The sequence below is a fragment of the Balaenoptera ricei genome, chromosome 15 (genome assembly GCF_028023285.1).
Source record: "Balaenoptera ricei isolate mBalRic1 chromosome 15, mBalRic1.hap2, whole genome shotgun sequence".
NCBI classification, from domain to species: Eukaryota; Metazoa; Chordata; class Mammalia; order Artiodactyla; family Balaenopteridae; genus Balaenoptera; species Balaenoptera ricei.
Genome location: NC_082653.1, coordinates 81,296,799 through 81,319,768, shown reverse-complemented (window position 1 = coordinate 81,319,768; position 22,970 = coordinate 81,296,799). Strand labels below are relative to the sequence as shown.

Below are 22,970 nucleotides of genomic sequence, written 5' to 3'. Positions count from 1 at the left end.
TCTGTCTTTGGTAGCAATATTGTTTACGTGGTTCCGTCTGGTTTACAAAATTAAAAGGAAGACCAACAAGAAGTTTGCCAAATTAGCCTCCTGTCCCTAATTCGATTATCATCCCTCATTGTTCTAGTTGAAAGTGGTCTTTGCCTTTATCGTCAACATCATGGCAGTAGGAAAGTAGTTCTACAATTCGATTCATAAAGTCACAGTTTTACATCATTAACCCAGATGGCTTCATCTGTGATTCTTATCACAGATTTTATATCGTAATTTATATGATCAACATAGCGATACCTTACACTTGCAGATATTTACATTTTTTAATTTTAATAACCTCTGATTGAGATTTATATTAATTAATTTGCTAATGGCTACTCACATGAGGAAAAGCATCATAGGCATCTGCCAACAACGTGACTTGGTTGAGGACACCTGGGCGAGGCCCCCCGGGATGGGGAGCCCTCGGCGACGGACTCCCTAACCGGGAGACCATCGTCCTTCTTCACTGGAGTCTGTGTCTGTGGGTGAGAGCAGAGGTCAGTGGCTGTCAGCCACAGTGACCCTGGCTGTGCAGGAAACAGTTCAAGGTGTGCTGTTCAGAAATCATACTCACACATTCCCTCGGCCAGCACTTGTGGTGCCAGGCCCGGCACCGTGCACCCAAGATACAAATGCAGCTGAGACGTGGCCCCTGCCCTCCCTCAGGTGGCTCCTACTTGGGGGGTGGGAGACGGTACAGCGCCTTTGAGAGAATATCCCATAATGAAACAGGTGAAATAGGCAGCCTTCTTCCCTTACTGTAATGGAAGGAGAAATAAATGTCTCGGGTCTTAAAGTGTGACCCTCTCAGATAGCTGGGAAAATTCTGGAATGACCTCCTCTTAAAGGCCCTTGCATAACTGGAATTTTACTGCGTTCTGAGCAAAATTACCACGGTATGCATAATCTGCTGGGAATTCACCTCGCGTGGGTGACCTGCTCTTGCTTCTTGATACTTTTCAGATTTTTGACAATGAGCATGTCTTTATCTCTACAATCGGGGGGGGGGGGTGTGGGGAAGCATAAATTTGTAAAATATTCAACTTGCAGTCTCAGTTTCTGAATAGCCTTTAGCGATGGATTCCAGATAAGACCGTAAGCAGTAGTCGGTGGAGTATTTGTCCACACTTAATAATTGGTATAAAACACAACTGTTCCTTTTCAGTCCCAGAAGCATCTCGGCAAAGGTATTTTTTGGGGAAGTTCCTAGAAAGGAGACAAGGTTGGTGAGCTGGGCATTGGTGCTGCAGAACTTCTGTTCTCTGGCTGCCAAGTCCATTGGAAGAGGCTCTGCTTGTTCTCATCACCTCCTGGCCTCTCTCTCTCTGGGTGCCCCCCATCCCCCACCCCCCACAACAGAGTCATCTTTCACTCCTTGCTAAGATGTAGTTTAGGTCCTACAGACACAAACCCTTCAAACACAAAGGCAGTGCCCAGAAGGATTGATTTTAAGATTTAAATCTAAGGGAGCCCATGACCAGTGATATAAAATATTCATGGACTCGTGAAACTCCGCTGGCGCTCAGCGTTTCCTGACTGGCTCCGCTCACTGCATTTCCCTCGGATAACTGGCCTGTGATCAGAAGGAGAAGGTGTTAGTTTTCAGAAGCCTTGAAAGAGAACCAGCAGAAGGGAGCCCGTTTTGTAGGCTGCTCCGTTTTCAGCACCCACGCCAAGATGCCCCTGCTCCCGGGTGCTGCTGAGGGGCGGTCGGAAGTTTCAGTCGGGATTTAGGAAAACCTTCTCTCCTGGAGAATATCCCCATCAGCCCCCATCAGCCTTGCATCTGAGGATCCAGAAGTAAAGAGGGACATCATCAGTTTTGAGAGCTGCTCTTTTTTTGGCCGCACCGCGTGCCATATGGGACGTCAGTTCCCCGACCAGGGATCGAACCTGCGCCCCCTGCATTGGAAGCGCAGAGTCTTAACCGCTGGACCTCCAGGGAAGTCCCGAGAGCTGCTTTTTAATGTTTCTCCATAAGACTGAAATAGTGAGCCGGTCCTTTGTGCCTGTCAAGCTGTTTTAAGTGAGGACACGCTCTCAGTTAAAACCAGACACCACTGTTCTTTCCATTCTTTTTCTTTCTTCCCCGTCTGTCCCCCGATCAAGGCTGTGTAGTAAGCACTCCTGGCAAAAAGTGACAAAATCTTGTGATTAGTTAGAAATATCCCTTGCTTCTCATACCAAGCTTTTCACCGGCATGCATCCTGGTGGCATTTTTGAAGGCTGTGCGATGTGGCCGCCCCAGCCTGCTCCTGTGAGGCTGCTCCAGTCCGTGTCTTCTGGTCGCCCGGTGTTGGCAGCTGCCGGTGACCAGGTCCCTCCAGAGAGAACTCTTACCTCGGAGCCCCCCTTTGCATGTTTTCAGTTGACCTTCCTGAAACATCTTCATTCACACGTGAGAAGCAACCACCAGCACCAAAACGGACAAGAGAGGGACCAGGGCCGTGGCCGTGGGATGAAACTGTGGGTTGCAGGTGCCCCCCTGTCCCCTCTCCTGGGCTGCAGGACCAGAGCTGGTCCAGAGCAGCCACGGGGGACAAGGGACAGTCACGCTCTGACCAGTGCTGGGGTAACTGCAACCCAGACAAGCCGGCAACCTCTCCACCCTCCTTGACCAGCTTGAAACAAACCTGGGGCCCAAGGAGCCGATCGTTCGCAGGCTGAGGAAGCAGCTCCACACGTGTTAAAGAAAGGCCAGCCTGACAAGATGGGCGTCTGAGTCGCCTGCTGCCCCACCTTCAGGGCTCTCCCCCGGCCTCCTGTCCCGGCCCCCCGAGCCATCTGGAGAACTCACTGGAAGTGACTCGGTGACTTGGCTTTCGGTGTGGCCCGGCGGGGGGTGTGGGGTGTGGGGGGGGGCGTCTTCCTGCCTCTGCTGTGACTGGGGTGGTCCTGGCACACGCGCTCTCTAGACAGCTTCTCATCAGTTGCTCATCAGCATGCTAATTGCTGTATGACTAATTATGCCCTGAATTCCAGTTGATTTTCTTAATGAGACAGCTGGGTTAATTATGTAATCGTATGATTACATTAGCCTAGAGTGCCCTGGCGGAGGGGAGCGTCTGCCGCGCTCTGATGTCACTGCGGGGATGGCGCTCACGGTGCCATCCGCTCTCTGGCCAGTGGCAGGGGCTCTGTGCACACGTGGGCTGGGGTCCAGGGAGGTCATTCTTTGCGGTCCTCACGACAGAAGCAGCCACCACCGCCTGCCCCCCCTGCACACACACGCCCCGGCACCCCACGGCCCGACGGAATCGGAGCCCCACTCCTCAGCCCCGCTGCCTGCCGTGCGGTTCAGCAGCGCCTCTTCCTCCTCCCGGGATGTCCTGCCCCGGGACTGTTGGTGTGACGGTGGTCCAGGGCGTCCTCACCCGTGTCCCAAAGTCCCTGCAGGACCACACTGCACTGGTTTACATACAGTCAGAACAGCCCAGACTGGCCCCACCCTTATTGCCACCACCCCCCTTACAGGTGCTATTTCACACCTTCTTTCCACCCTGATCTCTGCACACCTCGTGTTTCACTGAGAAAATACATGTGCTCGGAGGGTGACATCTCTCTCCACTGGCCACTCTCTCCTCTGAGAGTCCACTGGGCCCGCAGAACCCACCTCCCCCCTGGTTATGTGCCTCCTCAGACCCTCTCTCCCTCTGCAGGACTCTGAGTGTGGGGCACCCTAGACTCTCCCTGGGTGACTCTGATGTCTATTTTTTTTTTGGAATTTTTGAATTTTATTTATTTTTTTATACAGCAGTTTCTTATTAGTCATCAATTTTATACACATCAGTGTATACATGTCAGTCCCAATCGCCCAATTCATCACACCACCACCCCCACCCCCCTGCTGCTTTCCCCCCTTGGTGTCCATACGTTTGTTCTCTACATCTGTGTCTCAGTTTCTGCCCTGCAGACCGGTTCATCTGTACCATTTTTCTAGGTTCCGCACATATGCATTAATATACGACATTTGTTTTTGTTTGTAGATTTTCTGATGATGCCCATTCTAACTGGTGAGAGGTGATACCTCATTGTACTTTTGATTTGCGTTTCTCTGATAATTAGTGATGTTGAGCAGCTTTTCATGTGCTTCTTGGCCATCTGTATGTCTTCTTTGGAGAAATGTCTATTTAGCTCTTCTGCCCATTTTTGGATTGGGTTGTTCGTTTTTTTCATATTGAGCTGCATGAGCTGTTTATATATTTTGGAGATTAATCCTTTGTCCATTGATTCGTTTGCAAATATTTTCTCCCATTCTGAGGGTTGTCTTTTCGTCTTGTTTATGGTTTCCTTTGCTTTCCAAAAGCTTTGAAGTTTCATTAGGTCCCATTTGTTTATTTTTGTTTTTATTTCCATTACTCTAGGAGGTGGATCAAAAAAGATCTTGCTGTGATTTATGTCAAAGAGTGTTCTTCCTATGTTTTCCTCTAAGAGTTTTATAGTGTCCGGTCTTACATTTAGGTCACTAATCCATTTTGAGTTTATTTTTGTGTAGGGTGTTAGGGAGTATTCTAATTTCATTCTTTTACATGTAGCTGTCCAGTTTTCCCAGCACCACTTATTGAAGAGACTGTCTTTTCTCCATTGTATATCTTTGCCTCCTTTGTCATAGATTAGTTGACCATAGGTGCGTGGGTTTATCTCTGGGCTTTCTATCTTGTTCCCTTGATCTATGTTTCTGTTTTTGTGCCAATACCATATTGTCTTGATTACTGTAGCTTTGTAGTATAGTCTGAAGTCAGGGAGTCTGATTCCTCCAGCTCCATTTTCTTCCCTCAAGACTGCTTTGGCTTTTTGGGGTCTTTTGTGTCTCCATACAAATTTTAAGATTTTTTGTTCTAGTTCTGTAAAAAATGCCATTGGTAATTTGATAGGGATTGCATTGAATCTGTAGATTGTTTTGGGTAGTATAGTCATTTTCACAATATTGATTCTTCCAATCCAAGAACATGGTATATCTCTCCATCTGTTGGTATCATCTTTAATTTCTTTCATCTGTGTCTTATAGTTTTCTGCATTCAGGTCTTTTGTCTCCCTAGGTAGGTTTATTCCTAGGTATTTTATTCTTTTTATTGCAATGGTAAATGGGAGTGTTTCCTTAATTTCTCTTTCAGATTTTTCATCATTAGTGTATAGGAATGCAAGAGATTTCTGTGCATTAATTTTGTACCCTGCAACTTTACCAAATTCATTGATTAGCTCTAGTAGTTTTCTGGTGGCATCTTTAGGATTCTCTATGTATAGTATCATGTCCTCTGCAAACAGTGACAGTTTTACTTCTTCTTTTCCAATTTGTATTCCTTTTATTTCTTTTACTTCTCTGATTGCCGTGGCTAGGACTTCCAAAACTATGTTGAATAATAGTGGTGAGAGTGGACATCCTTGTCTCGTTCCTGATCTTAGAGGAAATGCTTTCAGTTTTTCACCATTGAGAATGATGTTTGCTGTGGGTTTGTCGTATATGGCCTTTAATATGTTGAGGTAGGTTCCCTCTATGCCCACTTTCTGGAGACTTTTTATCATAAATGGGTGTTGAATTTTGTCAAAAGCTTTTTCTGCATCTATTGAGATGATCATATGGTTTTTATTCTTCCATTTGTTAATATGGTGTATCACATTGATTGATTTGCGTATATTGAAGAATCCTTGCATCCCTGGGGTAAATCCCACTTGATCATGGTGTATGATCCTTTTAATGTGTTGCTGGATTCTGTTTGCTAGTATTTTGTTGAGGATTTTTGCATCTATATTCATCAGTGATATTGGTCTGTAATTTTCTTTTTTTTGTAGTATCTTTGTCTGGTTTTGGTATCAGGGTGATGGTGGCCTCATAGAATGAGTTTGGGAGTGTTCCTTCCTCTGCAATTTTTGGAAGAGTTTGAGAAGGATGCGTGTTAGCCCTTCTCTAAATGTTTGATAGAATTCACCTGTGAAGCCATCTGGTCCTGGACTTTTGTTTGTTGGAAGATTTTTAATCACAGTTTCAATTTCATTACTTGTGATTTGTCTGTTCATATTTTCTATTTCTTCCTGGTTCAGTCTTGGAAGGTTATACCTTTCTAAGAATATGTCCATTTCTTCCAGGTTGTCCATTTTATTGGCATAGAGTTGCTTGTAGTAGTCTCTTAGGATGCTTTGTAGTTCTCCGGTGTCTGTTGTAACTTCTCCTTTTTCATTTCTAATTTTATTGATTTGAGTCCTCTCCGTCATTTTCTTGATGAGTCTGGCTAATGGTTTATCAATTTTGTTTATCTTCTCAAAGAACCAACTTTTAGTTTTATTGATCTTTGCTATTGTTTTCTTTGTTTCTCTTTCATTTATTTCTGCTCTGATCTTTATGATTTCTTTCCTTCTGCTAACTTTGGGTTGTGTTTGTTCTTCTTTCTCTAGTTCCTGTAGGTGTAAGGTTAGATTGTTTGAGATTTTTCTTGTTTCTTGAGGTAGGCTTGTATAGCTTTAAACTTCCCTCTTAGAACTGCTTTTGCTGCATCCCATAGGTTTTGGATCATCGTGTTTTCATTGTCGTTTGTCTCTAGGTATTTTCTGATTTCCTCTTTGATTTCTTCAGTGATCTCTTGGTTATTTAGCAACATATTGTTTAGCCTCCATGTGTTTGTGTTTTTTACGTTTTTTTCCCTGTAGTTCATTTCTAATCTCATAGCGTTGTGGTCAGAAAAGATGCTTGATATGATTGCAATTGTCTTAAATTTACTGAGGCTTGGTTTGTGACCCAAGATGTGATCTATCCTGGAGAATGTTCCGTGTGCACTTGAGAAGAAAGTGTAATCCGCTGTTTTTGGATGGAATGTCCTATAAATGTCAATTAAATCTATCTGGTCTATTGTGTCATTTAAAGCTTGTGTTTCCTTATTAATTTTCTGTCTGGATGATCTGTCCCTTGGTGTAAGTGAGGTGTTAAAGTCCCCCACTATTATTGTGTTGCTGTTGACTTCCTCTTTTATAGCTGTTAGCAGTTGCCTTATGTATTGAGGTGCTCCTATGTTGGGTGCATGTATATTTATAATTGTTATCTCTTCTTCTTGGATTGATCCCTTGATCATTATGTAGTGTCCTTCCTTGTCTCTTGTAACATTCTTTATTTTAAAGTCTATTTTATCTGATATGAGTATTGCTACTCCAGCTTTCTTTTGATTTCCATTTGCATGGAATATCTTTTTCCATCCCCTCACTTTCAGTCTGTATGTGTCCCTAGGTCTAAAGTGGGTCTCTTGTAGACAGCATATATATGGATCTTGTTTTTGTATCCATTCAGCAAGCCTGTGTCTTTTGGTTGGAACATTTAATCCACTCATGTTTAAGGTAATTATCAATGTGTATGTTCCTATGACCATTTTCTTAATTGTTTTGGGTTTGTTTTTGTAGGTCCTTTTCTTCTCTTACCTTTCCCACTTAGAGAAGTCCCTTTAGCATTTGTTGTAGAGCTGGTTTGGTGGTGCTGAATTCTCTTAGCTTTTGCTTGTCTGTAAAGCTTTTGATTCCTCCATTGAATCTGAATGAGATCCTTGCCGGGTAGAGTAGTCTTGGTTGTAGGTTCTTCCCTTTCATCACTTTAAGTATATCATGCCACTCCCTTCTGGCTTGTAGAGTTTCTGCTGAGAAATCAGCTGTTAACCTTATGGGAGTTCCCTTGTATGTTATTTGTCGTTTTTCCCTTGCTACTTTGAATAATTTTTCTTTGTCTTTAATTTTTGCCACTTTGATTACTATGTGTCTCGGCGTGTTTCTCCTTGGGTTTATCCTGTATGGGACTCTCTGCGCTTCCTGGACTTGGGTGGCTATTTCCTTTCCCATGTTAGGGAAGTTTTCGACTATAATCTCTTCAGATATTTTCTCGGGTCCTTTCTCTCTCTCTTCTCCTTCTGGGACCCCTATAATGCGAATGTTGTTGTGTTTAATGTTGTCCCAGAGGTCTCCTAGGCTGTCTTCATTTCCTTTCATTCTTTTTTGTTTATTCTGTTCCGCAGCAGTGAATTCCACCCTTCTGTCTTCCAGGTCATTTATCCGTTCTTCTGCCTCAGTTATTCTGCTATTGATTCCTCCTAGTGTATTTTTCATTCCAGTTATTGTATCATTCATCTCTGTTTGTTTGTTCTTTAATTCTTCTAGGTCTTTGTTAAACATTTCTTGCATCTTCTCGATCTTTGCCTCCATTCTTTTTCCAAGGCCCTGGATCATCTTCACTATCATTATCCTGAATTCTTTTTCTGGAAGGTTGCCTACCTCCACTTCATTTAGTTGTTTTTCTGGGGTTTTATCTTGTTCCTTCATCTGGTACATAGCCCTCTGCCTTTTCATCTTGTCTATCTTTCTGTGCATGTGGTTTTTGTTCCACAGGCTGCAGGATTGTAGTTCTTACTGCTTCTCCTGATGTCTGTTAGACTCTCAAACTCCACATGAGCACAGGAGAGCAGCTGATCCCCCCCAGCCTCCCCTCCCCCCGACCCCAGAAAGTAAATGGCATCACCATTCACGGAGTTGCTTCGGCCACAAAGGCAGGAGTCAGCTTGCTCGCCTTTCCCTCCCTCACACTTTAGAGCTGATCTGTCAGTAAGTCCTGCTGACCTCACCTCCAGAACGCACCCCGAATTAGACCACTCACCCCGTCAGCCATCCCTAGTCCAAGCCTCCATTACCTCTCACCACTTGAATCCACTTCCTCCGCCCATCCTTTGCACGCAGCCCACGGGTCTGAGTGGTCTTTGAGCTACTTTTGTTCATGTCCCCCAACAGTAAAAAATTTCGAATTTGTACCCCCCATATATACTACTTATTTATTTAAATGATGTACATGTGTAACTATAGTAGTGTGTGAAATAAATTGCAAATCATATACTAGAAACAGAATTTAAAGGACGTGATGAAGAGTAAAAAGGACTTAAATTTTACATTTTATTAGCAGTACAGAAAACATTTTGCTCTCACTAGAAAAAAAAATTTTTAATCCACCTCATTGAGGCATAATCTATATAGAGTAAAACACACTTATTTTGTGTACAATTTGATACAGTGGCCAACCACACAATCAAGATATAGAACATTCATAACCTCTCGAAAGTTCCCTTATGATCCCAAATGCTGGCAACCACTGATCTGCTTTCTGTCGATCTAGATTAGGTTCATTGTTTCTGGAGTTTCACATAAATGGGGTCCTTGGGGAGGTTCTCTGATGCGTCTGGCGTCCTTCACTCAGCGTGGCATGTTGGGGATTATTCACCCACGTTCACTGGGGAGTGGTATTCCACTGTGTGGATGTATAACGATTTGCCTACCCATCCACCTGTTCATGGACGTTTGGATTGTTTCCAGTTTGTGGCTATCGTGAATAAACCTGCTGTAAGCATTCATAGACAGTTGTATATGGACATTTGTTTTCATTTCTTTTGGATAAATACCTAGGACTAGAATTCCTGGGGCATGGGGTAGGTGTATGTTTAGCTTGATAAGAAACCGCCAAACGGTTTTTCCAAGCAGTTGTGTCATCTTACCCCCCACCCCCAAATATGTGTGGGAGTTCCAGTTGTTCTGTGTCCTCTCCACCATTTGGTATTGTCAGTGTTTTAGATATTAGACATTCTAGTGAGTGTAGAACGTATTTCACTGTGACTTCAATTTGCATTTTTCTTGATGACTAATGATGCTAAATTTTTATTCATGTGCTTTTGGACCTTCATAGATCTTCACTTATAAGGTGTCTGTTTAAATCTTCTGCGCATTTTTTTTTAATGGGTTGTTTGGCTTACTATTGAATTGTAGCTTTGCTGTAGTCTAGATACAAGTCCTTTGTCAAATATATGCACTGCAAATATTTTCTCCCATTTTCTTGTCTTTTGAAGAGCAGAACTTTTTATTTTAATAAAGTCCAGTTTATTAATTTTTTCTTCTATTGGTTCTTGCTTTTTATGTTCTAAGAAATCATTGCCTAGTCCAAAGTCATAAATTCTTTTCTCCTATGTGTGTGGGTTTTTTGTGTGTGTGTGTGTGTGTGTGTGTGAAGTTACATAGTTTTATCTTTTACCTTTAGGCCTATGATACATTTGAGTTAATTTTTATGTATGATATGAGATAAGGGTTGAGTTTCTTTGAAAATTAATGGATGGTATATGTGTGAGTCTTTTTTCTGGACCCTCTATTTATTTCACTGATCTGTATGTGTATCCTTATGTTAATATCATACTATCTTGATTCTTGTAGCCTTATAATCAGTCTTGAAATCAGGTAATATAAGTCCTTTTTCTTTGGTCTTCTGTTTCAAAATCATTTTGGCTAATTGAGTTTCTACGTAAATTTTAGACTCGGCTTGTCAGTTTTTACAAACAAGCCTGCCAGGATTTTGATCTGGATTCCACTTTATCTGTAGATCAATTTGAGGAAAATTGACAACACTATTGAGTCTTCCAGTCCAAACATCGTATATTTCTTTATGTCTTTAATTTCCCTCAGCAGTATTTTGTAGTTTTCAATATACAGGCCTGGCCCATAGTGTTCAGTTTATCCCTAAATAGGTCATGTTTTTGGATGCTGTAGTAAATGGTATTTTTTTTGATAATTTTTTTCCAATTCTTTGATGCTTTTATATAGAAATGTGATTAATTTTTATATAGTAATATTATATTTGTGATCTTTTAAAACTTACTTCTTACTTCTGGAAGTTTTTTTGGAGATTCCCTAGACGTTCTATCTTGAGTGTCCCTTGTGCCCTTGAAGAGATTATGCACTTTACAATTGTTGGATGGAATGTTCTGTAAATTTCAGGTCAACTTGGTTGATAGCGTTACTCAAGGTTTTTTTGTCCATATTGATTTCCAATCTGTAATATTATGTATTTCTTTTTTTTCTTTTCTTTTTCTTTTTTTCCACACTGGCCAGGACCTCCAGTACAATGTTGAATAGAAGTAGAAAAAGCAAACATCCTTGTGTTGGTCCCAACCTTAGGGAAATCATTCACTCTTTCAACATTGAATATGATGTTAGCTGTAGTGGGTTTTTGTAGACACCCTTAAAAGTTTGAGAAAAGTCCCTTTTAGTCCTAGTTTGCTGAGAGTTTTTGTCATAAATGGGTATTGAATTTTGTCAGATTTTTTTCTGCCTCAATTGAGCTAATCATATGATTTTTCTCTTTTATTCTCTTAATATGATGAAATAGTTTAATTTTCTAGTGTTAAAGCAACTTTGCCTTCCTAGGATAAGTCTTACTTGGTTATGATGTATTGTGCTTTTTAGAATTTGCTGGATTTAATTTGCTGATATTTTACTAAGGATTTCTGCATTTAAGTTCATTAGGAATATAGCACTGTAGTTTTTTGCCTATTTTTTTTTCCTTTTAATGTTTTTATGAGTTTTGGTATCAAGGTAGTACTGCTGGTCTTATCAAATGAGGTTAAGTGCTGAAAGAGTTTATGTAAGATTGCCATTACTTCTTCCTAAAACATCTCTAGTTCACCAGTGAAGCCATCCAGGCCTGGGATTTTCTTTGTTGCAAGGTGTTTGTTTGTTCGTTCTTCCATTGCTCCCACACCCCCTCTCCCCATTGCAAACCACAGTCTGTTCTCTATGTCTATGAGTCTATTTCTGTTTCATAATAACTTCATTTGTGTTATATTTTAGATTCCACACATAAGTGATGTCATGTGGTATTTGTCTTTCTCTTTCTGACTTACTTCATTTAGTGTGATAATCTCTAGGTCCATTCATGTTGCTGCAAATGGCATTATTTCATTCTTTTGTATGGCTAAGTAGTATTCCATTGTATATATGTACCACATCTTCTTTATCTATTCCTCTGTTGGTGGACATTTAGGTTGTTACCATGTCTTGGCTATTGTGCATAGTGCTGCTATGAACATAGGGGTGCATGTATCTTTTTTAATTATAGCAAGGTCGGGCTTCCCTGGTGGCGCAGTGGTTGAGAGTCTGCCTGCCAATGCAGAGCACACGGGTTCAAGCCCCGGTCCGGGAAGATCCCACATGCCGCGGAGCAACTGGGCCCGTGAGCCACAATTGCTGAGCCTGCGCGTCTGGAGCCTGTGCTCCGCAACAAGAGAGGCTGCCATAGTGAGAGGCCCGCGCGCTGTGATGAAGAGTGGCCCCCACTTGCCGCAACTGGAGAAGGCCCTCGCGCAGAAACGAAGACCCAACACAGCCATAAATAAATTAAATAAATAAATAAATAATTTAAAAAAAAAAAAAAAAAAAAAAAAAATTATAGCAAGGTTTTTAATTATAAATTTTACTTCTTTAACAGATAGAGGTCTATTAAGATTTTTTATTTCTTCTTGAGTCAGTTTTGGTAATTTTTCAAGGAATGATCCATTTCACGTAAATTTATTAGCATAATGTTGTTGATGACATTTCATTACCTTTTAAATATCTGTAGGATGGGTAGTCATGTCCCTTTTTTCATTCCTGATCTTGGAACTTGTGAATTCGTTTTTTCTTTTTTTTTTTTTTTTTTCTTTTCTTGATCAGTCTGGCTGGAGCTTTCTGGAGTTTCTTAAAGTGGAGGCTTAGGTCACTGATTTATTTCACTGTGGCCAGAGAATGTGCTTGGTATGATTTCTGTTCTTTTAAGTTTATTGAGACTTGTTTTATGGTCCAGTATATTTCTATCTTGGTGAGTGTCCCATGTGCACTTGAAGGGAATGTGTGTTCTGTAGTTTGCTGAGTGGAGTGTTCTATAAATGTCAATTAGCTCAAGTTGGTCAACAGTGTTGTTCAAGTCTTTTGTATCCATACTGATTTTATATTTAGTTGTATTATTAATTAGCAAGCACAGAGTTTTGAAATCTTTATTATTGTGGATTTTTCTTTTTCTTGTTTCACTTATATTAGTTTTTAATTCATGGTTTTGAAGCTTTGTTTTGTAGTACATTTACTTTTAGGATTGTTATATCTTCTCAATGATTTGATACTTTCAAGTTTATACAGTGATTTTATTTTTGTTAATATTCCTTGTACTAAAGTTTGCTTTGTTTCATTTTGATATAGGCACTCCAGCTTTCTTTTGATTAGTGTTTCCATGTTATATCATTTTCTATCCTTTTACTATTAACCTATCTTTTTGTTTTATTTAAGTTGTATTTCTTGTAAACAGCTCTGTCGTGTTTTTTTTTTTAAATCCAGTCTGACAATCTGCCTTTTAAGTGGAATGTTAGATATTTTATGTTTCATGTAATTATGGATAAAGAGAGGCATAAGTCTACCATCTTACTATTCACTTTCTACTTGTCTTACCTATTTTTTTGTTGTGTCTTTCTTGCTTTATTTTGATTATTTTTTGTGATCTTATTTTATCTCCTCAATTGTCTTATTAGCTATAGCTCTTTGTTTTATTTTCTTAGTGGTTACTTTAAGGTTTACATTAAGTGTCTTTAATTTATCACACTATACTTTCAAATAATACTATACCACTTCACATACAATGTAAGAATCTTACAGTACACTTTCACTCTCTCCTTCCTGTGCTTTGTGTATTGTTATTTATTTTACTTCTCCATATGTTATAACCCTACAATACATTGTACTATTTTTGCTTTTAAATAGTCAATTATCTTTTAAAGAAATTAAAAATGAGAAAAGTAGTACTTTATTTTTACCCATATATTTACCATTTCCAGTGTTGTTTATTCCTTTGTGTAGATGCAGGTTTCTGTCTGGCATCAGTTTCTTTTGGTCTGTAGCATTTCCTTTAACATATCTTATACTGTAGGTTCACTGGCAATGAATTCTGCCAGCTCTTGTTCATTTGAAACGCACAAACAAAATGTCTATCTCACCTTCATTTCTTTTTATTATTATTTTTAAAAATTATTTATTTTTATTTTTTTTTAATTTTTGGCTGCGTTGGGTCTTCGTTGCTGCAAGCAGGCTTTCTCTAGTTGTGGCGAACGGGGGCTACTCTTCGTTGCGGTGCATGGGCTTCTCATTGCAGTGGCTTCTCTTGTTGCGGAGCACAGGCTCTAGGAACGCAGGCTTCAGTAGTTGTGGCTTATGGGCTCTAGAGCGCAGTCTCAGTAGTTGTGACGCACGGGCTTAGTTGCTCCGCAGCATGGGGGATCTTCCCGGACCAGGGCTCAAACCCGTGTCCCCCTGCATTGGCAGGCGGATTCTTAACCACTGCACCACCAGGGAAGCCCTCACCCTCATTTTTGAAGGATATTTTTTGTTGGGTATAAAACTATATATTGGCAGTTTTTGTTTCAGTTTTTCTCTCTCTGGACTGACTGACATCACTTCTGACAGGAGGTCTTCATCAGCCTTATCTTTCTTCCCCTAAGAGTCTTCTTTTCTCTGGCTTTTTTTTTTTTTTTTTTTTTTTTGGCTGCATTGGGTCTTCACTGCTGTGTGCAGGCTTTCTCTAGTTGTGAGCAGGGGCTACTCTTTGTTGCGGTGTGTGGGCTTCTCATTGTGGTGGCTTCTCTTGTTGCGGAGCATGGGCTCTAGGAGCGCAGGCTTCAGTAGTTGTAGCACGCGGGCTCAGTAGTTGTGGCGCGCAGGCCCTGGAGTGCGCAGGCTCAGTAGTTGAGGCACGTGGGCTCTAGGGCACGCGGGCTCCAGTAGTTGTGGCGCATGGGCTCAGTAGTTGTGGCTCGCAGCCTCTAGAGCGCAGGCTCGGTAGTTGTGGCGCACGGGCTTAGTTGCTCCGCGACATGTGGGATCTTCCTGGACCAGGGCTCAAACCTGTGTCCCCTGCATTGGCAGACGGATTCTTAACCATTGCACCACCAGGGAAGTCCCTTTTTTCTGGCTTTTAAGATTTTCTTTTTATTCCTCTTTTCAGCAATTTGATTGTGTTTATTGGTGTTCTTTGCATTTATTCTGCTTGGATTTTGTTGAGTTTCTTGGATTTGGGGGTTTATAGCTTTCACCAAATTTGGAAATTTTGCCACTTCTTTCAAATACATCCCTTGCCCCTTTCTGGGACATGTATGTTAGATTGCTTGATATTGTTTTACAGGCTGCTGAGGTTTTAGTAACTTTTTTTTTTTCAGTCTCTTCTCTGTGCTTCTATTTAGACAGTTTCTGTGACTATGTCTTTGAGTTAGTTCTCTGATCTTCTTGATTTTGCAGTGTCTAATGTGCTTTTAAGCCAATCTAGGGAATTTTTTTCATTTCAGATACTGTATTTTAAGCTCTAGAATTCCATCTGGGTCTTTATAGCTTCTGTTTCTCTCCTTATTGTGTTCATGTTTTTCTTTAAATCCTTGAGCATGCTTATAATTGTTTTAGTCTTTGTCAACTACTCCCATTATCTCTTTTTTATAAATTTATTTATTTATTTACTTTTTGGCTGCATTGCGTCTTTGTTGCTGTGCGTGGGCTTTCTCTAGTTGCATTGAGCGGGGGCTACTGTTTGTTGCGGTGCAGTGGCTTCTCTTGTTGTGGAGCACAGGCTCTAGGCGTGCGGGCTTCAGTAGTTGTGGCACGTGGGCTCAGTAGTTGTGGCTCGCGGGCTGTAGAGTGCAGGCTCAGTAATTGTGGCACACAGGCTTAGTTGCTCCGCGGCATGTGGGATCCTCCTGGACCAGGGCTCGAACCTGTGTCCCCTGCACTGGCAGGTGGATTGGTAACCACTGAGCCACCAGGGAAGCCCTACTCCCATTATCTCTTGTAATTTCTGGTTCTGTGTTTATTAACTGATGTTTTTTTCCCTTATTATCCTGATTCTTTGCATGTCTAGTAATTTTTGATTGGATGTTGGACATTGTAGTTAACTGGATTTTGTTGTCTTTCTTAAGAGTGTTGAAATATTCGGGGCAGGCAGTTAAATTACTTGCAGATCAACTCAATTATTCTGAGACATGTTTTTAAGCTTTTGGGGACAGGTCCAGACTAGCCTTTACTTTAGGATTAGCTTAGCCCTCCACTCTGGTGTGGCCCTCTGATGTCTTCTACTGAATGTCCTGGCTGTTCAACAAGCCTCTCTTCTCTGGCTAGTTGCAACTTGAAAGCCTCCCAACACTGTGAACTCTAGGAGTTGTTTACTTAGACCTTCCTTGTAGTTCTTTGTGCAGCCTTGTGGAGTTTCACCCTGTGTGTATGTATGTACCTTATCTTTTAGCAACAGATTTTATATGACTCCTCTGCAGATTTCTCTAGCTCTTTCTCTGCATATCTCCCTCCTTTCCAGGGCTCTGCCCTATAAATTCCAGGTACCTCAATCTCCTGATCTTTAGATCTCTATCTTCTCAATCCAAGAAGACCATCATGCTCTGCTTGGGTTCCCCCTTCCCTGTGCTGCAGTCCAGAAAGTGTTTCCTGGCAGAAAGTCAGGGTGATCATAGGGTTCACCTTACTTGTGTCCCTCTTTCAGGGATCAACATTCCTGCTCTGCTGGTTGTACAACATCTGTAAATGGTTCTTTGTTTCATTTAGATTGCCTAGTATTCTAGTTGTTTATGGCCAGAGGGCAGGTCCAGTGCCAGTTAATCTGTCATGGCCAGGAGTAGAAATCTCCAAGTTTTGTTAATGTTGTTTTGATTTTAATGGCTGTCATAAATGGCTGGAAAAGATAACTCACAAAGATACATAGACCCAAACCAAAGCAGTGCATTATTAGCTAACTTTACAAAAATATGATTCATATTTTTGAAACCTGCATACCAGTTATAAGAAAGTATTAGTTGAAATTCAGCTAGTAAATTTTTATTTATCATGGTATATCAATTTTTCTTGCTAACTAGTCAGAAGATACTGTATTTTTTATATATTAACAAATGGGTTTGAAACTCGTTTTGGCAAATATTTCATCAGGTTTGAGACGGTTGATAATAGGTAACATCTATTGAGTATTAACTCCATGCCTGGCGGTCTATCACATATTATCGTAGTTAATCCTTACAACAACCTAATGATATTGGCACAATTATTATGCCCAATTTATAGATAAAGAAAGTAAGATACAGAGATATTAAGTAGCTTGTCAAAGGTTGCACACCAGTAAGTGGCAGAGCTGGGATTCAATCGCATATAGTCTGGCCCACACTCTAAACAATTACCTTCTACTCCCTCTTGTCTGATATGAGCCATTGAGACATTTTTGTAGACAGTGTTATCTTTGCCCATAAGTTTATATGATGATGGGAACATTTCCAAATATCCACTTTTAGAGTGCTGTCACTGTAGATGAGTTTCATTCAAGTAGTTTTTTTTTCCCCCCTAAGTATTAAAACATCACATTTACTTCAAAGACATAGATTATGTGTTTATATTTTTTAAATGTCTGCCAGGCAGCATATTACTGATAGCCATCTGTCATCACAGAACAGGGCAGCTAATTTAGAACACTTCGCTTTTTAAAAGAAAAATTGTATAACTCATCTTTAAGCTTAAAACTCTTAAATACTTTGCAACTAGAAAACCAACAAACATTTTCGTGGTTCAGAGTACTGCAGTTTTCTTCTCATGCCCCAGTGGCTCATCTTGGCAAGAGTCCTATTCTCTGGTGGCTTTTTCCATCAGGAGTAGAATTGAATCCAAACTGAATCCCTTAGCTCACTGTAGACGCTGTATTTTCATGAGACTGACCCACTACCTACTGTGCAACAGGGCACCTCCAACATTGTATTTTCAGCTCTAGAATTCAGTTCGATTCTTCTTTGTATCATCTCTTTCTCTCCTTAATTGTGTTCATATTTTTCTTTAAATCCTTGAGCACAGGCCTCCCACTCTGACCACTTGTCCTTGGCCGTTTTCCCTTCCCTTCATCATACCTCATTGGCTTCTCTCTATGCCTTGTATATGCCCATCCTCGCACCCAGCTCTGGACCTTTGAACTGCCATTCCCTCTGCCAAGAGTCTTCACGTTCTCTCCTCTTTGACATCCAGATCTCAATCCCAGGGTCAACTACTCAAGAGGCCCTCCCTGTCCTTCTGTCTCCAGGACCCATTCCCCATTCTCCACACCCTGTCTCCTCTCTTCTTCATGCTTGGCAGTACTGAGAGCATTCTGATTTGTTTGGTTTTACTGTTTGTCTGTCTCCCTCACTTCAGTGGAATGTCAAGTCTTTGAGAACAAGGATTTTCTCTTGTTCGCCACCGTGTCCCCCCAGCACCTAGAATGGTCCTGACATCATAGAATGTGTATGTGGGCACCGGCAGTTGGACTGAAGTATTTTTGTGGCTGTGCCTGACCCTTCCCTGCTTCTTGCTCCCCTGCATGCTGTTTCTTCCACAGGGATGGACTGCCCCACAGTCTCCACAGGTCTAAACTCTGACTCTTCTTTTTAGAAAAAAAAAAAAAAAATCTCCTTTTCCCAGTTTCTCTATCTGGGAATGGTCTTCCCTGTGGCCCTTCTTGTTTAGCTTAGTTATTTGTGAACATGGTTTATCTCTGTGAGGTTGGGCCCAGCTGACTCTGCTGAATGTCCATCCCAATGAATCAGTGCCTTACCCAGAGCAGACAGATGCTTAGGACCTACTTGCTGTATTAGTACTTGAAGAGACAGTATAATTTAGTCGGCTGCTGGTTCAGAAGGCAGAAATCTTAATTAGACTTTTGCATTACCTGTTTGCCTGGCCGACTTCTCGCCTCCCCCTGTCCCTGGGTGAGATGCCAGCGCCTGACTCGCTGCAGAGCCCCCTCCCCCCCGACCTCTGGCTGTGATGGCTGGAATCAACGAGATAGTGTTCCATGTACTTAGGGGAAGGTGCTGAATAAATACAGGTGACTTGTTGTTTGTTATAATTATGTTCTTTGAGTCCTGTGCTGCATACTGAGCTGTAGAATGCCTCAAAGAGTGTTTTAGGAATGAACTATGAGATGACTGTAGAACACTTTGCAAGTCTGTCACATCGGGTGCATGGCACTGGCAGTAAGGCATGTTGAACTGAAGGAGGCGGCAGGGAAGATGGGCTGCAGGTTTCCGTGTGGTGCTGTTCCACGCATGGGTGTGTGCTCTTGCCTCCCCCAGACAGTTCCCTAATCGAGCTGCTGAGATCGGAGGCTTGTGACGTTCAGAATAAGACCTAACAATACTTGTGTGGGGTTTAAATGGCATTGGAAATCATTCATGAGGCAAAAAGCTATGATTTCCCCTAGATTAACATGCAGGCTGGGGTTTGGCGTGCCGAAATTCACTGTTTTGGTCTCTAGCCCAAACATGCTAGAGTCATTATATTGTCATGTGGTAATTAACTGTTCCTGTAATACAAGTAATAAATATTAAGCCTAAGAGGTACTTTAGCAATGCCTTTTACATAATCCAAAACGATATTCAAATGCTGTAGGCGTTGAGTCATTCAACTGTACTGTAGTAAAGTTTGAAGTTTAATACATAGAGATTTTTGAACATTCAGTTCATTCTTTATTCTATGACCAGTTCTGCTACTTAGGCATTAACCTTTAATCATGTTCAATTAAATATATATGCCGTAATGAATAATTATAAGATTGCCAGAATCTTCATTTACAATGTAATGCTTTGAAAATTTGTCTAAAGCTCCTAGTTACCATTCACTTGATAATGTGCATATTATTTTTATATGTTACTGAATTCCTTGCTGAATCTAACGAGGGAAACTATTTTTTATTCAAAGCAGACACAGTGGGTCCTGGCCTCTTAAAAGGAATGGACTGGAAAAGTTGTCAAGAGAAATTTGGGGGATGGAGGGCCGCATACTAGCTTAGCTCTTTAAAATATAATTTGTACTGGCAGTTGTGCTGGGAAACCTACAGCAATGAACATTCAGAGAATTTTATAGAAGCGCAGTGGTTCTTCTCCTCAATTCTTCCCTGTCCCCTGTTTGAAGTTAAAGTTGTCGTTTTACATGGACGGGGCCACAGGCAATACTCTCTTTTATCTCCTTCAGGTCATTTGCCCAGCATAAGGCCATGTGGGGAGTGGGAAGAGGAGTGGGGGTGGGAAGGTGTCCAGGGAAGATACTGAAATTAAAAAAAAAAAAAAAAAGCTGCACCTGGAATGTTCTGAGGATGTTCATTCTGTAGTGTGCTATTACCACTCCTACTTACAAGGAACCATCTCCCCGAAATAGCTTTTGAAATCTAATTTAGTACAAATATTTTAATGCTGATAAAAATAATAATGAGAGGCCACAAATGAGAAAGCGATGAGGTCGTCATAAACTGTATATACGCACAGAATCAGTGCCCGGCTGCCGGGGTTTCACGTGATGGGCGGTGTTAAACGTTGTGCTGGACGTGCCGCGGGGCCTGCCTTTTGTAAACCCCACCAAGACGCTGGCTCCTCAAAGCGCTCCTGGCTCCTGGTGGCCCCGCCGACTGGGGCGTGGTAGACGGAGCCCTCGTTTCCAGGAACCAAGGGTGGTCTGAAAAATTAACTGCTCTGGTATTTGAAAATTAAGTGAGCGCTTGGATATATACCCTTGTTGATCCACTGGGCCCTGTGTTTAGCATTCCTCAACCGGAGACTAAATCTTTGCAGCCGTCTCACAAGTGATGCTGGCGTCCATACCAGAAATATCTTCCGTAATCTTTTCTAAGCCCAGCAGACTCGGGTATGCTTCTACTCTGACGGGGCCCCAGAGTCCTAGAGGAAGTGCCCCACTGGGGCCCGGCAGGTGGATTATAAGTGCAGCAGAAATAAAAATAAAGACCCAACTGATGCCAGAAGAACACTTAATGTCTCTCCATTTTGTGCTGAATGAACGGTAAAGGCAAAGTCCGCGCCTGTACCCCAAATTCCACGTCTGCATTGTCTGATTTTAGGTCCAAATCTGTTGCAGGAAGGGGGACCCCTTCCACGGCCCGAGAGCGGACTCTTGTCTAACACTCGGGAATGAATTGTCCGAGGAGACACAGGTGCTGACAAAGCAAGAGACTTTATTGGGAAGGGGTGCCCGGGCAGAGAGCAGCAGGGTCAGGGAACCCCGGAGAACTGCTCTGCCACATGGCTCCCAGTCTCGGGTTTTATAGTGATGGGGTGAGTTTCCGGGTTGTCTCTGGCCAATCACTCTGACTCAGGGTCCTTCCTGGTGGCACATCCGTCGCTCAGCCAACATGGATTCCAGCAAGGATTCTCGGAGGCTGGTAGGACTTAAGGACTGGCGTCTCCTCTCTCCTTTTGACCTTGCCCGAATTCTTCCGGTTGTTGGTAGCTTGTTAGTTCCGCATTCCTTACCAGGACCTCCCGTTGTAAGAGAACTCATGCGAGTGGCTACTGTTGTTCATGGCCAGGGTGGGCGGTTTCGGTCAGTGGTTCCCCTCACAAATCCAGTTTTTTTGTAAGTGAGTCTGATGGTGGAGAGCACATTGAATTGGCTGCAGGACCTCTCATAACTGGCCCAGATGCCCTTCTCCTGCTGTTTGTACTCTAACCAGGAGTGTGGTGACCTCCTGGCTGGCTGGCCCGCCGGCGCAGGACGGGTCACAGCAGCTGGGTCACCAGCTGTGCCTCTGAGGAAAGACAGAACCGCCGAGAGCAGAAACCCGGGGCTCTCCCATCTTTAGATCACTGGCTGGTAAGCCCTGACTCTTCCCTGAGCATCCTTCATCAGGAAAGGAGGGCCGTGACAAAAGGGGAGCCCGCCCCCTCAGGGGACCTTCCTCTTTGGAAGGACAGTCACTGGATCTCACAGACTTGGGTTTGAGATCTCTCTGCCCAACTAACCAGCCGGAAACCTGGGCGCATCAGGGCCCAGGACCCCGCCTCAATGAGCTTTAGTTCCCTCTTCTGTGAAAGGAACGTGATCTGTGTGTCACATCTCTCTCCCAGGAGTGTCCTGGGGCTCAAATGAGAAAATGTCCGTAAAAGTGTTCTGTGATGGCCAGACGCTCTCCGGGTATCAGGTGTTATTTCCACCTTCATAAGAATTATTGGAAACTTGAGGCCTTCGGCACCTTCCCACTCGCTGCTTCCTCCACGTGGGCGCTAGGTGATAGGTGATTTTCCCGGGCTCCTCCCCTTGCCGCCGCGTGTATCTTTCTTCCTATCAGATCAGGGAATGGAAAATCCTTTAAGTGTCACACCAGGCCAGGGGAGTGGGCAAATCCCAGGGAGCCCGTGGCCATCCCCACCCCGTTTTCATGTACTGGGTCGGTCTGCGTGCATATCCCTTAGCAGCCACAGAGAAGCACGCGGTCCATCCAGCCGCGGGGCCTTGGGGAGCTGGGCGACCTGCTCCAAGCCTCCTCGAGGCCAGGAAGGTGGCTCGAATGTGTCCAGAAGGGGGTGACGTGTGTTTCCCTCTCGTGCAGATCCCGTTCCGGCTCTGGACCTCGGGCAGCAGCTCCAGCTCAAAGTGCAGCGCCTACACGACATTGAAACAGAGAACCAGAAACTTAGGGAAACTCTCGAAGAATACAACAAGGAATTTGCTGAAGTGAAAAATCAAGGTTGGTGGAAAATGTATTCATTCCTTCCTTTTTCTTTCTTTTTCTTTTCTTCTCTTTTTTCTTTTCTTTTCTTTCTTTTTTTCTTTTTTAATTGCCTTCCCCATACTGTTGGAACTAGCTCTGATTGTCACCTTCATCATAAAGTCCGGGTGGGGCAAGAATCAGAGTCATTAAAGAGAGATAATAATAATGCTTAGCAATTGAGAAGGAAAACTTTACCTCTGCACAACAACTGCATATGATTTTATTGCCCTCCCGCCGGGACCGATCAGGATTCTTTTAAAGTTCTTCCTGAATCATCATGTAATAGGATCTGCCTTTTCAAAGACGGATGCGTTGCCTGCGGGTGACACCTGTCTGAGAGCCAGCTCATGATCAAAGGGTCACATCCAGTAAGTCATTTAATAATTGAGGCCGATACATTAAGGCTTCAGACGCAGCCTGCACGTCCCCACGCGTGAGCCCCGTGGTGTCCTGGTCACTGTCACCTATCCATGACGAAGTTAACGAAGGAAAACAAAACAGCTTTTTGGCAACAAGGAGAGAGGGCAAAGGTTGCCTGGCTTTTCCTGTCAGGGAAGAACAAAGAAATCTCTCCCACACC

The 22,970-nt window shown here is 42.6% G+C and overlaps 1 protein-coding gene across 9 annotated transcripts in view; it reads left to right on the top strand.

Moving 5' to 3' along the window:
• The window catches only part of CUX1 (cut like homeobox 1), a 371,808-nt gene that overhangs the window by 206,780 nt on the left and 142,058 nt on the right, over positions 1–22,970 (top strand). For all 9 annotated transcript variants that reach the window (XM_059898031.1, XM_059898030.1, XM_059898029.1 and 6 more), the window contains exon 5: positions 22,229–22,366. In XM_059898031.1, coding sequence (XP_059754014.1) covers positions 22,229–22,366 — 138 coding nt within the window. The remainder of the gene's footprint in view (positions 1–22,228; positions 22,367–22,970) is intronic.